General features: G+C 52.0%; 2 protein-coding genes across 2 annotated transcripts in view; both read right to left on the reverse strand.

The window, feature by feature from the left end:
* Positions 1 to 12,799, reverse strand: part of LOC115348513 (lipase member M-like) — a 35,296-nt gene extending 22,497 nt beyond the window's left edge. The window contains 2 exon segments of the mRNA XM_030031326.2: positions 8,230 to 8,296; positions 12,278 to 12,799. Coding sequence (XP_029887186.1) covers positions 8,230 to 8,296; positions 12,278 to 12,785 — 575 coding nt within the window. The 5' untranslated portion in view covers positions 12,786 to 12,799.
* Positions 349 to 8,273, reverse strand: TMEM72 (transmembrane protein 72). The gene is made up of 4 exons (XM_030031327.2): positions 8,230 to 8,273; positions 7,734 to 7,797; positions 6,862 to 7,001; positions 349 to 6,671 (listed from the first exon to the last, which is right to left on the reverse strand). Exons 2-4 carry the CDS (start codon positions 7,742 to 7,744, stop codon positions 6,211 to 6,213), a joined length of 612 nt encoding a protein of 203 aa, XP_029887187.1. The 5' UTR covers positions 7,745 to 7,797; positions 8,230 to 8,273; the 3' UTR covers positions 349 to 6,210.
* Positions 12,800 to 15,502: the final 2,703 nt, after the last annotated feature.

Consider the following 15,502-nt stretch of genomic DNA (forward strand, 5'->3'; position numbering starts at 1 on the left):
CTTGCAGATGCTTGCATGAGAAACAGATGCTGGGAGGGAAAATAATTAATTTGAGAGGAATAAGATGGAGATCACTTTCATGCTTGGGCCTGAGTTTTTGAGGGGAAGGTGCAGCTAAAAGGTGTAATTCCCCTCCCAAGCCCTTCCCCTCAAGAAACTCCCTGATCAAGCTTCCCTGCCATGCTGCTACAAATATATATGCCCAGGGAAGAGCTTCAGGTTGCCTGGCCCCTGAGTTCACCCACCAGGTCTGGGAACATGGAGCAGATCCAAGTGTTGTAATACACCTGCACCTTCATTGGCAGCCTCAGTCTTCCTGAGCACATGATATGGGGACATAGCTCTGCAGTGTGACATAGAATGGGATGTAGTCCCTTCACCTGATTGGGCTGGGAGGTAGGCTTGCTCCCATGCTGGGGATCGTCTCCTCAATAGGCACAAGAGTAAAAGCAGTAATAAAGAACCCAGACAAAGCCTTCCCACTTTGAAAAGGAGAAATGTGGTGCTACTATATCAAATTCAAAAGTATTGTCACTATACCAAATTCCACGACACCCCAGAAAATTCTTGAGTGTGGCTGAGTAGCCAATGTCGAAGAGCTTCTTAAGCTCAGTTTTGTGCACAGTAAAACTCTTTTTGTGTACTTTTGTTTTCTCATGCTGCTGAAGGAAGTAATACAGTCTAGCACAAAATGTTACTGAAAAAAGAAACTTGCTTTTTTATTGTGCAAAATTTGTAGCACATCAGCAGGCTTCAAGAGTTGGAAGGTGAGGTTTGCCCCAAAACAACAGAAAAACTTAGCAAGTTAGGGCTGCCATATAGTCTCTTTTTGTTGGGCATGACCCCCGTGGCTGCTGCCTTCTTTCCATCCAGGCACAATTTGGTCGGTGTTACTCCCCCTCTGCAGTGTTGAAAGCCTTACCCAAAACTGCAGCTGCAAGTGTGGCTCTCCAGGGAGAGCAAGAGCAGGTGCAGTGGGTGATGCACCAGCTGGGGAGCTGGGGGCTGATAAGCAAGGTTGGGCATCTGGGTGACTACCAAACCCAGCCCCTCTTACAGGGGAGTTTTGGAGAGGGAGGCAGTGGAAGGAGAGTTAGGGCAGGGAGGAACTGTGTAATCATGTCACAGTATGTATGACTTTGTTTAGCAGGGACTGATCAAGATACTTCTTTTTAAATAGCTCTTCTGAATGAGGCCAGCTCTGGGATGGAAAAGGTTAGGGTGAAGGAGAGGCTGAGCAGAAGGAAGAGTTGAGAGTGGGATGGGGATTAGATGCTGTTCAGAACTTCCTCCCGTGCGGTATGAAGTCCTCTTTAGGTACGGTCTGGGAAGATGAAGAACTGTCAGGAAACATTACTCTTCTGTTTTTTTTTCTTTTTCTCCCCTTTTTTTTTTTTCTGTCTGAAATATGGATTCCCTCTTTAGTCTGTGATCCAAAGACCTGAGTTGGAAAATCAGGTTCCTGGTGTTTTGCATAGAGCCTCAAAACAAGATTCAATAATGTCACATGCTGAGTGAATAGCTGCATAGAATTAGTTTTCTAAAGGTACCTTAATCATTCACTAGGATATAACCTAAGTGCAGGTTGTATGCAAGTGCCATGTACCTAAGTACCGTGGTATGCAAGCTGATATATATCAGTTGGAAGCCAGATTCCTGCTTTTGCCCACACCATGCCAAGCAGGTAAGGGAGCTGACAGCTCCAAGGAATCCCAGGCAGGTTTGGGACCTGGTTTCTCATTCCTGTAACTTCCTTCACAGCACAAAATGCAGGAGTCCAGCCAAAACAGAACCTGAATTTCTGGTCCAGCACATGGGAGAATCTCCTGAACGGGATGAGAGAAGGTGCAGGGCTGAGGAGTGGTAGGGTTGCAGGTGTGTGAGCATGCAGCATCTGGAATTGAGTGGAGACAGGTCCTCTCCTGCATGTGGATATGACTCAATATTCAATTAGGAGCCACCCATGCCGCCGTTGCCAATACTGGTGTTTGCTGCTGTGAGTGTTGCACATGCAGATACGAGTAGTGCATTTCTGATTTCGAGTATTGACACTGCAGAAACTGAACACTTTTCTCTGCAAATGTACCTTATTTTCCTAATGCTGCTTTGTATGTGTAAAACATTCATACCCATGTTTCAAACAGGGAGTAGTGCTCAGAGGAACTGGGGCCCAGTGTCCCCGGGGGGACCTAGGGAGTTTGGAGGGTGACTATCTAAGCACCTGGTGTGAGGTGGGAGCACTGTGGTGGGGCAGGTAGTGTACCTGCCTTCGGGGCTGTGCAACAGCTACTCGTACTGGTGTGCACTGGAGGCAGAGAGGAATTGTAACCGAAGCCTGCACTGAAATCTATTTTGCCTTCATACAAAACTTAAAATGGAGTAATTGTTCGCAACATACGGGTTTACTAAGCTGGGATGGGGGCTGTCAAGTAACATTGTAGAGTGTTTCCACTGCACATGTACATGCAAAGCAGGTAAATTTTTCCTCATGCAGGGAAATCTTTGAAGGAAATTGTGAAGGAAACAATTTCTTCCAGGATTACCTCACCTAGTTTTACCTTACACATGTATTTTTTTTGGATGATTCATCTTCTTTCCTTTCAGTATGTGACTCTATAGGAGTTTATAGTTTTATGCACTCTAAATCAGTGGATTAATTTCAATGGATTAGCTGCATCATGAATTAACTGTAATGCAGGCAAAAATTATACAGCAATGTTCATGTAGTGCTGTGTGGACTTAGAGTTCAGGCAGCTCAAATTCAGATATCACTGCACTGCACAGTTAATAGCATCAAGTTCTTCTCTTTTTCTTTTCCTGCAGTTACCCTCCATATATGAGAGTTTTTCATATACAGACCCCCCCAACAGTGCTCTACAGCATCTCTGGTGCTTTCAGTAGCCTCTGGGATGCTCCTATCACAGCTAGATGTAGGGAGCAGGGCCAACAGAGAAGTGCACACTTGAGCGAATAATCTCTGAGCCCTCTGCAAAGTCATCTGACACCCCCTGAGGCGGAACATTTCCTCTGCACTAGGTTTTTAAAGAAAGCCTGAGGCTGCATTTCTTTAAGCAGTTGAGCTGCTCTAACAGCCTGCTGCCTCTGAAAGGGGTGCATTTATGCCTCATGCCCTTCATTTTGTGGCTGGCCCTTCCTTCCATGAATTTATTTGGCTCATTACCCAAGAAGATAGCCACCCGCTTTCTTTTCCCTAATTATTTTTCCTCTGGGCTAACAAGCTCTGTATGCTGATGGAGCTGGCAGATAGCACCAGGGGTGGGATGGGTGGTGAGGAGCAGGGCAGGGGATGTACAAATGGACTCCCTGGTAGGGGCAACCTGGGGAGCAGCTCAGCCCCTGGGGTGGGATCGCACCCATCCAGTGCTGTCTGGGGCACAGCTTAGCTGCCTCTGGAGGAGCATCTACTTCCCTGGCACTGGCACAGGCTCTTGGCAGACTCCAGGGTAAGCCAGCCATGGACCTTAACTGAACGGGCAAATTAATACCACAGAAAAGAGAAGCAGCTTTTTTCCAGCCTTCATCTCCTGAGCCAGCTAGCTGTGGGGCTGGAGAAGAGCCAGGCCAACACAAGGAAGCAGGCAAGAAAAGCAACCAGGTCCAGTGTTGTCTCCAGGAAGGCTGAACAACCACCTCACCTGTAGCTTCCCCCAGTCTTGCTTCCTAAGGGAAACCTACAACAGACTTTCAAAAGATGAGCCTAAAAACTGAAACACATAATTCTGTAGACTCTAAGGATTGCAAACTCATTTTATGCATTTCACAGAGCAATGAAATTTGCTCCCCACACACTTCAGGGTGCCACAGGTGCTCTCATGGCATTGCTTCTCTCCAGCTGGCAAGCTGGCCATGCTGCCCCACCAGCACAAAGTGTGGGGCTGATTGATTAAGGGCTGAAGGATGAGATTTGTTGCAAAGCAGCTGTCCCCACCCAGGCTGCCCTGGAGCTTTGCTCAGGGCTAGAGAGGAGGCTGCAGAAATGTGGTCTTTCTCCCATCAGCAGATTGCTAGATCTATTGGGAGCACCTCTGTGTGTGTAATTAGTTATGCAATGTTCAAAGAAGAGCCTTGGATGATGCAGAAAGCTGAGTTTGCTAATGAGAGTGGGTCTAGTTGCAAAGCAGATGTGTGATTGATCTGGGGAGCCAGCTCTGAGCACAGCTTTTTGGGGCAGAGTTGGCAAGGGCGGGTACCCGGTTAGCATGGCTGGGTCGGGACCTTTGTTGGTGCAGGTGTGCTGTTTGGTCACCAACTTGGGAGGAAAATAGCTTTATTTCTTAATGTGATGAATACATTAGCTTGAGGGTGGAGCTGTGGTTGGATCCTGGACTTGCTGTTATCAGTCATGCAGCGTTAGGCTATAAACAGGCACAATTTTCTGAAGACATTTTTGCAGGTGCAAACCCTCCCTAAAGACAGATGTGTGCGTGACTCTTCCCCAGCGTGCAATTATGGGGTGGAGGGTTAATTTATGCAGCCAGAAGGAGGAGGCCTCTAATCCATGTATTGTGTTTAGAATAGATACCAGCTATCATTTTAAATGTTGGTGATGCAACAAGAAGCTTTTTGTTTATGTCTGACTGTAGGAATGACAAGTGTGTGCAACCACTCATAAGCTGCTCTTGTGGACAGAGTTACATTATCAAACACAGGCAGTCAAGTATTGTGAGTCAGTACCTTCCACCTTCTTCCCCATCCATCTCACAAATTAGGAGTCACTTAAGAGTTTATTAAAAAGTAGTACTGGGCTCTTATCTCAATTCCTTCTGATTTTTGAGCTCTTACACTTCACATTTTCACACTTCACTTCAAACTACGCTGCTTTCCTAAATGAACATAGTGATAGTGACTCAGAGAGCTGAGATTTTAAAAAGAAGAAATAACGTATTTCCAAGAAAAGTAGCCAGCCCCACTGGCTTTTACCTTATAAATAGTCTAGCAGGTCTCAGGGATCTTCTCTCCTTACCACCACCTCACCACAATGCTGCATGTCTGGGCTTAGAGCAGTTACAACTCTTCATCCCAGCAGTGGTGACAGTGTGGCCTCATGTCCCATGTCTGAGAAAACCCAGCCACCTAAGTTCTCTCCCATGTGCAGCCAAAAGAGCTGCCTGATGCTGATGAGAGGGCCTTGGTGATGGTATCTGCAGGCACAGAGAGCATTTGCCATTGGGAAGCAGAAAGCCTTTGTCCTCAGGTGCGAGAGCGCCAAGGGGATGAGTTGAACAGGAAAGAAATGCCTGTTGATAGGTGAACGGTGCTCAAAGGGCAGAAAATATGGTAGGATTAAGCCAGAGGTGAAGGGTTCAGGGAAGAGCTGGCATGGAGGGGACTGGTGGGACAGCATTGTAACTTTACTATTGCCTTTGCCCTCTGGGGCGCATAATTAACACACACTGGGAGTTACACACAGTCTGCCGTGACAGCGCAGTGCTGAATCTCATGGCCTGAGCTGCCACATCATACCAAAGCCCTTCTAACTCAAGAGAGCTATCTGGGCAGGGGACACCAGGAAGCCCCAGGGCCCTCCCTGCTCCTGGATGGGTGTTCTCAAGGCCAGAGGTGATTTCCCTGCTGGGGTCAGTGTGTCTTGGGGAAGGGCACTTAGCGGGTGCTAGCCCCAGAGATGTGCTTGGTCTCAGCCCACCACTGAAATGACGTTTTGGGTGCCCTGCTGCAGGCTGCGGTGCCCTGTGCTGAACGTCTCCCAGCCCCGAGGTCTTCAACGCGCAGCGAGGGCAGGAGGGAGACAACTGCCCCCAGCACAGGCTGCTCTGGGGGCACGGCGGTCTCCCCTCCTCCTGCCTGCTGCTGCCTCACGGGAGCCATAGGCCATGGCTGTGATGTTAGGCAGGAGCAGCTGCTGTGATGTGCAGTGCCGTAACGGAGGGGTGACCCACGCTGAGGCCATGGGAGCAGAAACCTTACTGTCCCGGCACTACCCTGGCTGAACCACCACCTGTCCCCTGGGCAAGGTGCTGCAGGGGCTGGCGACCACCACTGGCCCTGTCACAAGGTGTGGGACCATGTAGTGCAAGCGGCCCCTTGAAGAGGGGGTGACACAGTTGTCACCCTGGAGGCAGGGAGGGCAAGGAGGGCCACCCCTCAGGGCCCCTCGGCTGCTGGAGCGGCAGGGAGAGATGCCAGTGCCAGGGGTAGCAGGTCTGTCCCAGCCTCCTTCCTGCTGAGGGCTCAAAAAAGGCCCGTGGAGCTGAGGGGAGCGAGGATGACGGGGGCATCGGGTGGGGTGAGGATGGGTGTTGTGTCCGATGTGGTCTCCTCAGCCTCGCTCTCCACATCCTCCAAGCTCTCGCTGACAGAGGGGATGATCTGCACCACCTTCTCCTGGAAGTGCACTTGCTTGCGTGGGGCTGGCGGGGCTGCAAGTTGGGCAGGAGCTACTGGGTCTGGGCTCCTGTCCTTGCTGCCCTTCAGGATGCTCTTCATGTGGCCCAGCAGCGAGCGGTGCTGCTCCCGCTGGGCCCCAGGGAAGGTGTAGGTCTGCTCAGTGTCACCAGCGATGGTTGGGGCTGCCACGGTGGCTGAAGGGTCCACGTACTCTCCTGCCTGGGGATGTGTCTCCTTGTGCCCCGGGCTCTTCCTCCTCTTGCTCAGCAGGAAGTAGGCCAGGGCGGTGAGGACCAGCATAGACCCTGGAGAGAAGGCCATGTTGGCTGAGGGCTGGCACGAGGCAAAGAGCTCGCCAAGCAGTGCTTGGTCTAGTTAGCTCAGCACCATCTGCAACCGGTCCAGCACCCGGCGCATCCCCACCCTCTCTGGCCCTTGACAGACCATGCTCCTCTTCCATCTGCACTACTCCCCACCCCAGCACGGGCTCCTCACCAGGGATGGTGACATGCCAGACGAGGACGGGATGCAGGAAGCAAGCCACTGAGAGCAGCGTGTACCCCAGGAATTTCTGGAAGCTCCCCGGGCGTCTAGCTCGCTTCCAGCAGGCCTGTGCCAGGGAGTCAGGCTTGCATCTGGGGAGAGAAACAGAGGTCCTTATGGGATGGGTCACCAAGCACATGGCAAGAAGATTTGGACCTAACCATCACCCATCTAGATGTGCAGATCCTCACTCTGGTTTTCCAGGAAACCGGTGTATTTGTCAGGGAAGGTAAGAAAAGCCTGAGCCTCTCCCATGGGGAGAAGAGGCCAGGGGCTACATCTGCCAGAGGTCAGCATCTCAGGCCATCTCTCCTTGGTGTGATGGCCCACTTGGCCACTGGTTGAGTGCCTATTAGCTGGAGTAAGGTGCTGCCTCTAAGCTATCAGGGTTTTTGAGTTTGTGCTAAAAGACAGCAGAAGTGCTCAGCCTCTGAGAAGTACATAAGGATTTTCTACATTTTAACTTAAACTTCTGTTCTGTCTCTTAGAGGGAGCTGCAGCTCACCCTGGGGATCTGGCTCTTCTCTCAACCCCGTTCCCTTGTAGGGCTTCATACTGTGTGTTAAGCAGATGCTACAGACCAGGGTTTGTTGTGTTGATGCTCACCAAATTGTGGCACAAGCTTGGGTTAAAACAGGTTTAATTGGCTGTGGACATGGCCCCAGTTACCTCCCCCCTGCCTGAGTGCACTTGCCACAGCATTAGGGGCAGGACCTTTGGTCTGGCACTTGCAGCTCAGCTAGGTCTGGTGTTGCCTGTAAAGGGGCAAGTTGCCTTAGGGAGGTCCCACCAAGGCTGGAGAAGACTGGACAGGGTCTACTCACGTGAAACACATCTCCAGGAACAAACTGATAAAGAAGAAGCCTTCACAGACAGTAACTGCAACCCCTGAAAAACTGAAAGGTGGAGCTGTCAGGGGGGCAGGGCTGGGCTTGAGTATGCTCTCCAGGTGGCAGAAGGGGCATAGAGGGCCAGGATTTACTATCCAGTTCACATCAGAGTCTGTGTGCTGAGGTCTGAACACCCTCTGCTTGGCTGGTTTGTGGAGGAGAACTCAAAGCCCTTCTGTCCCCGGGGCGTCAACTTGCAGCCAGTGTCACCTCTGGCCTGCTTGAGTCTGCAGTAGCATGGGTGATGCAGTAGCATCACTTTCTCTAACAGAAATAGCTTACTTTTCTGAAACTAGATATGGAGATCTGAATTTCCCAAAGCCTCCGACACTGTTCCCTGCTGCTGTTGTAGTCTAGTCTGGTGCTACATATGGTGGAGGGGTCAAACGTCATCCCTGCCAGCTCTGACTCCAAGGGCAAAAATACTCACAGCAGATAGAAAGCCAGGCTTTTGAACTGTCCTCGCTGCAGAGTTTCTACGCCCACACCGATCAGCACTAGAAAGAGAAGGTAGGAAAGATGCTGACTGCAGGGTTGGTTCCCGACTCTCTGGTGCCCTACCAGCTCCCAGGATCGATGCCCTGGTTTCCCCAGGGGCTGGTGAGACTGCTCCTCCTGTGCTGTGCACATTAGGACTGCCAGCACCAGTGATTCATGCTGACACACCAACCCAGGGGGGGTCAGAGCTGAACGATGGCCTTGACATGCAGCCCAGAAAGCCATCCCAGCTGCATCCTTACCACGGCATCCTCGCACTGCGTGGGGTGGGGAGAGGTGGGGATACCAGCTGGCCTTGGACAGCTGGGGGAGGTGAGCAGCAGTGTCCTGTGTCCCTTCTGCACCCTGCCACACCGCTCCTTCATGGCTGCCACAGGGACTTCCCTCCCACCGCCCCATCCACCTCTGCCCAGTACCGGTCTGGGGACCTCTCTGCCCAGGTTCCCCCAGTGCCTGCCAGCCTCACTCCCCTGCCCTCCCTGCTTGCCCAGGCCTGCTGCACCCAACATGCAGCAGCATGGCAGCAGCAGGACAGGGGAACCATGCCAGCTGCCTTCACAAAGGGCCGTAGCCATGGCATCAAGATCCTTTGCTATCCAAACAGAAAAACATACAATGGGAGCAGGCAGATTAAAAACAGGGAATGAACGTCAGTGCCCCAGCCAGCCCAGCACACTGGGGAGTCAGATTAAGAGTATTAGCGAGGGTAAAATCTTCCCTGGACTGGCCATTGGGCACCAATAGCTTCAGGGGATGGAAAATTTCCTTCAACATCCTTCAATTCCCCACAAGACTATTTCCAAAACGGAGCAGAAACGAAGTGCCTCACACCAGCTGCAGCAAGCTTGTTGGTATGCGGCCAGCCAGTCACAGTGCGCAAGTGCCCGCGGTGTGGAGCTGAGCAGAGCCAAGGTCTCATGGCCAGGGCACCGCTCCAGGCAGTCGCTGTGCTCCTGTCTGCACTTGATGTCTCCACATCTCACCGAGCAGTCCCTGCCCATCCACTGGTGCTCAGGAAGTTCACCGCTGGTTCTGCTCAATGCACGCTGGCCAAGGCCTGAGGTGCCAGTTGGCTTCATTTATCTGAGCTGTGGTTTGCCCCAGCTGGAGAAGAGTACCAGGCTCCCAAACCGGGATGAAGACCAGTGTCCATCAAGCCTGCAAGGTGGGTCAATGCTGAGGGTCTGTGCCTGAGCACACAGCTCTCCCGTCCTGGCCGAGCAAAGCCCCGCCGGGGTGCTGCGGTCTTGCTTTGGTTCCCCCTGTGTCACCTGCAGCTGCTGGCCCCTGTCAGCCAGGGGAACGCACGGGGCCCACGTGGCACGTGGCACCCTCCTCCGTGGAGGCTGCCTCTCCGGCCCCGAGCAGAGGCACAGTGAAATCAGTCTCCTCAGAGGGCTGTGAAGCTGTGTGAGCTGTGTAATCCTACATGCAACGTATTGTCCTTCGCGATCATGTGACTGAGAACCCTTCTTTATAATCTTCCCTACAAATGTGGAGTTCATTCATTCATTCATTCCCTGCGGATGAATGCAGAATTCAACAGCTCAGCTGTTACATTCAAGTCTCTGCTTTGGATGGGGAGGTTTTCTCATTTTGCACAGCTTCTGCTTTGTCCACAAAGCTGTTTGGATGAAGAATCTGCAAGAAGCAAAGGGCTGTTTCCGAGGTGTTTGTTTGGACTAGTTGCTGCCTTGATTTGGATCTTATCCAAACCATGTGGCTAAAGGCACATGATTAGGAATTAAATGGTTGAAAGCATGAGAATTAAGAAATAAGTAAAGACTCTCTCCTAGATGCAGAAATCACAAGGCCTAAAATCTCTGCACTACAGAGATGCCCCAAACACTGCAGTGAATTGTGGGGCTGTTTGATCAGTCTTCACTAACTTGCCATGAGGCTCTGCTGGTGGCAGGGCTGTCTCATTTCTCACACACAAGAAACCCTGTAGCCCCACCATTGCAGACAGCCATTACACTCCAAGATCCTGAGGGAAGGGGAGGTTTATATTATGTGGGTAAACTTCTGTCTTTGCAAGCAGCTTATGGAGCTGGCTGGGCTTTCTCAGAATCAATTAGTGAGGCTGATGCACTCTCCTCTCCCTTTCATATCTTTTTTTTTCAAACAAAACCCATGGGATTCTCTTCTGCATGGTTTCCATTTCATGCAAAAACCTCACACACCTCATCAGGCACTAAACGCTGCATCAAGCTCTTTTCTTACTCCATTAAGACACGCAGAGAAATAAAACACAGGCACCTTCCATTCTTCACTGGCCTTCTGGGAAAGTCAGGTGATACTGGGAATGCATCAGAGCTATGGAAAAGCACAGAGATCGGTAGAGCAGCTGTCTGCACTCTGTGATGCTCAGCAGAGAGACAACTGTACTGTTCATTTCAAGGGGAACTACAGAAAGAGGTGCAGACGATGGAAAATGATGAAAAGAAAGCAGGCAGAAGAGAGAGATTATATTCCACTAAGACACTTCCAAATTGTAAGCTACTTTCAGTTTTGCTGTTCTAACTTTCCCATGGCAACAAGTTCATGTTTTCTCCCAGGAAGGTCTCCATGCATTTCCTTACAGCTTTAAGAGAGAATATGACCAGCATGGGGCTCATGTGGGCCTGAGGGGGATGGGGATGGAGAAAGGAAGAGATCTGCGTTTGTGGGTTAAAGCTGAGTCCCAGCTCCTATCTGTTGCAGTCTCATCATGATGTGCACTTATCTACTGGGAGTTTGTATAAACTCAGAGACTCAAATCTCTGCCTGTTATCAGTCCTTTAAAGCACATTCCAGAGCACAGCCTCCAGCATCCCAGCTGGGCTTTGGGCGCCCCTGGGGACCTGTGCTCTCTTCAGCTGACCTGTGTGCTTTCTACTTTGCCCCTCACTTGAGCAAAGTGTCTCTCATGGCTGTCTGCAGTTGATAAAGGAAATGCGAACGTAGGAGGGCCTGCTGTGACCTACTCTGCAGTGTCTGAATCTGAAATTCCCAGGGGTCTAACACAGGAACCACCTCAAGTCACCTCTCACCAGGAACCTCTGGTTCACACCTCCAGCCTTTAGGCAAAGCAGACACTTTGATCTCTGCTTTACTGATGGGGAAACTGAGTCAGAGAGTGCTGTCTGTCCTGTCTCGTAACAGTGAGTTAGCAGCAGTGCCAAAGTGAACCCCTGAGCCCTCTGCGTTAGCTGTTTCCCCACGTCCTATCTGGAGACGCCCCACGTGAGAGGGTTATTCACCACAGTTCAGTCCTTCTGGGTGAGACGCTGTGCCTGAGACATCTGGCTCAAAACACCTGCATTCCACCTGAAACCAAGTGTTCGGGTGTGTCACCAAACCCAGAGGATGCTGATCCCAAGCAGCCTCTGGCAGTGGGTGAGAGGATGCAACTAGCCAGGTGGGTGAATTTATGATGTTTGTACTGCAGCTATAACCTGAACTTCTTCCTGAGCCTGATCCCTGACGGGTTGCTGGAGAGGCAGAGCAGTGCTTTGGTAGTAACTGTGCCACGATGGCTGGGACCTCTCCATCCTGCCTGGCACAGGACATCTCACTGTGCACAACACAAGGAGCTCCTCCTTCACTGTCACAGCCCACAGAGCAGCCCGGCAGTTTTGCACAGCCATGACTATTTCGCTTTCCAGTCGCATTCACATCTTGCCTGTGATCCTGTCTGTTTGATGAGAATATAATTTAGTTTTCTTTTCCATTTGTGCTTTAGCTTGTCCTCTGCCATACTGAGTGCTGGCTCTTCCTTTCTGATGTCTCACTGTGCCTCCCGCAGTATTTGGAAAGAGCCTGGCCAGGCACGCAGCACTCTCCCTCCCTGGGTCCCAAAGCAAAAGTGAACAAGTTTCCTTGTTCCCCTCATAGGATGGGGCAGTGGCTGCACCCGGCCAAAGGCAGGGAGACAGCTTAGGGGTCCCAACACCCGCTCATTGCCTTTTAGTGCCAAGAAAAAGAGAGCTTGCTCTTACCTGCTGCGGTGGAGATGCCCAGCAATCGGCAGGTGTACTCCAGGGCACTCCAAAATGCCTTGTGCCGCATGGCGAAGAGATGAAGACCGTGGTGACGACCAGGCAGAAGCTCCTCTTCAGAGCTCCCGCCTCGCGCGTAGCCCAGCAGCTCCCAGCCGCAGGCAGAGCCTCCCGCACCCAGGACCAAATGACCTTCCTGAAGGAAAGGGCAGTGCGTGCAGGACTGGCCACCTCCACCGGGGCCTCCCCGGGGAGGGTAGTCAGAGAAGGAGCTGCCTCCACAGGGAGCCGGCCAGCACTGCTTCCCGCTGCTCCCGCGGGGGCTGCGGAGACTTGGCCTTTTCCTGCTTGCTTGCCGCTCGCTCCTGTTGCCGGCCCGGTGGTGATTAATGATTGGTAAGGGGGGGGGTGCGGCTTTGGGAGCATTTGCACCCGGGGTGCACGACCTTTCCTGCTCCCGAGGAGGAGGCTCTGGAAGCCCAAGCTGATTAAATGCATGTGAAGTCATTAGTGCTGTGCAGCTCCCGGCAGGTTAACCATTTGTGAGGATGGCGATGTTTGCTCTTGGCGAGAGAGCGGCACGCTTCTGGCAAGTCGTGGGGCTCCCAGAGCACCCCAGCCCTGCTGCCTCCTGCAGCTGAGCCCCCCGCCGCGGCTGCTGCTCACCGTGCAGGTTTTGCCAGGCTCTGACTAGCATGGCTCGGGCAGTGTCTGCTCTGATGTGCAACCACAGGAACAAGGAGATCAGATCTATTCCCAAGGGTCCTACAGACCCAGGCCGACCATAGCAGGGGAGACGTGTATTTCTTTTCTTGGGAACCTCAGCGAAATGTATTTCTGTGTTGTAGTCACCAGAGCCATTTGAACGGCACCAGTCACACAAGTGTCCTGACACGTGGAGTGGGGTGCATAGGTACTCTGACCTCTTTGTATTGGACTTGGTAGGCAGCTTGGGGGTCCTTGGCTTGTCTCTGCAGGAGACACTGCTTCTGGAGAGGGGCAACCCTAAGCATGTCTGAAGGCCAAGACGGGACAGCGCTGGCCCGCTCTGGACCCCAGCCCCACATTGCTCTGTGCTTGAACATGGTGCATCTCGCTGGGGGTCCCTAATTCAATCCCCACCTGCTGCTGCCCAGAGAAGAGGTGGTGTCGGCAGCAGCATCTGGTCATTGAAGTCCCGGCAGGAGGGGCGTGTGAGCAGCAGCACAGTCCCGGCCTCAGCATGGGCGTCTGGTGCCTGCGGGGCCGCCGGTTCACAGGTCAGTGAGCTCACCTTGTGCTGTGGCTGGTGTCGGGTGAGTCACTGCAGCCCCTGCCCCTTGCTGTGCTTGCTGTGAGGCTGGCAGCTGTGCGGGCAAGGGGCTGGGTGAATCACGCTCAACTCACGCACAGGCAGCCCTGCGGGGAGGCGGCAACCGGCCAAGCCTGTCTCCCGTGATCCCTTCTCACCTGCCTGAGACCACAAAGCTGAACCTGGCCGGTATGTGTTGCACCGACATGTCCTGGGGGTAGAGATGACTTGGTCCAAGGGCACAGTGACAGCTTTTCTTCCACAGTATCTTGGTCCATGTTTCAGACTGCGATTTTCCCAGGACAGCCAAATACCTGAGCTCATGAAATGGGTCCCTAATTCCTGTAAATAACTGCAGATAGTGTTCTTCTGAACACTTACTTACAAGGTGGTGGGTGGCAGGGATTTTGCAGCAGGCAATGCTGACAAGGTCTGGGGGCAGAACACATTTTCCATGTGAAAAATGGAAAAGCCCACTGGAGAAGGGCTTCCAGAGCATCCCAAGGGGCAGTGCTGAATGGTGCAGACCCAAAATGTGTCTTTGCCTTGCAGCACTGGCACTGCCTTTGGGTGTTCCTGTTTCCTCTTGTCCTCCCGCACCACTGCGGGTGTTTGAAGGAACTATGGGTTTTCCACAGCTGATGACTCAGCGGTGTGTCAAAACTTCCTTTTCAAAAGAGACACAAATTGGGAAACAGAGGCAGACCAGTGGGGAAGGTCACACAAAGGCTGAGGAAGAGCCCAGCTGGGGCACCCCGCTGCCCTGTACACTGCAGCCGGGCACCACCTGGGTGATCCCCGTGCCCTCTCACGGCACATCGCTGCGGGCTCCAGGAGCACCCTCTGCTTCCAGAAATCACCAAACTGGCTTAAGAGCCCTGAGATTGTGCAAACAGTCTGGATGCTTTTTTTTCCTTGCGCTTTTGGTTTTTTTAACATTGATGTATTGAATTTCTGGTGTTTCTTTACAAACATGAAAGCTAGAAAACTACTTAAAAAGCAAATAGATGAAAGGAAGACACAAGAATCTTTCAGAATCACTTAGAGCCATGAGCTTAAGCTTGAAGAAAAGCAGCAAACACACAAACACATAGCAAAACCACAGTGCAACCCTGGGCATTGTCAGCACCCATCCTTCAGCAGCACCCAGCACCTCTCAATGCAGCAAGCCACTGCCTTCTCCCATGGTGGGGGTCCCAGTTGCCAACACAGGCAGTGCAGCGCACTGGGCTGTTACTCTGGAGCTCTTATTAAACTGCACTGAACTCTCACCCAGAAAGTAAATGACTTTGTCCAAGTGCCCTTACAGCACTGTTTCCTTTCTGGAGAGCAACAAGCCCCAGGGTTTAAAATAAACGTAAATTTATTGGGGGCCGGGGGGTGGGTGGTGGCAGTGGTGATGGAGGAACGGAATCTGTTTGGGAAAGGCAGATTAATATGTTAACAATTTAAACCTTCTGTCTCCCTCCCATGTTCCCTTAGCTATTCCCCAACCTCCATCCTCTGAGTGGGCCTACATCAGCCTTCCTGAGGAGGGTCCTTGTCCCCTGCCTTGGGAGACCCTTAGCCTGGGGTAACTTAAGGTCTTCTCCACTCGCTGTTGGTTGGTGCGCTAGTGCTTCTCTCACTCCAGTGCCCAGGAAGGGAGCATGGAGTGAGCAGGACAGGTAGCCTCAGACTTGCTTTGTACCAACACTCCTTTAGCAGCTCCTTCCTTCCATTCAGGAATTTTTTGGCTAAGGCTCCTACAAAGCAACCTCACATGAACCTGATTTGTCTTGGTAGAGGGGTCCCTTCTCATTCTGCCCCTCTTCAAGTGGAGAGATGATACCCTCAATGAAACTATGAGCCGTTTTGGTGAGATTTTTAGGAATGAATTTATGCAGTCGGAAGAGGACTGAGAACTTATGACCTTAGAGGGGTTTAATAGACTG

The sequence above is a fragment of the Aquila chrysaetos genome, chromosome 11 (assembly GCF_900496995.4).
Source record: "Aquila chrysaetos chrysaetos chromosome 11, bAquChr1.4, whole genome shotgun sequence".
Taxonomy (NCBI): Eukaryota; Metazoa; Chordata; class Aves; order Accipitriformes; family Accipitridae; genus Aquila; species Aquila chrysaetos.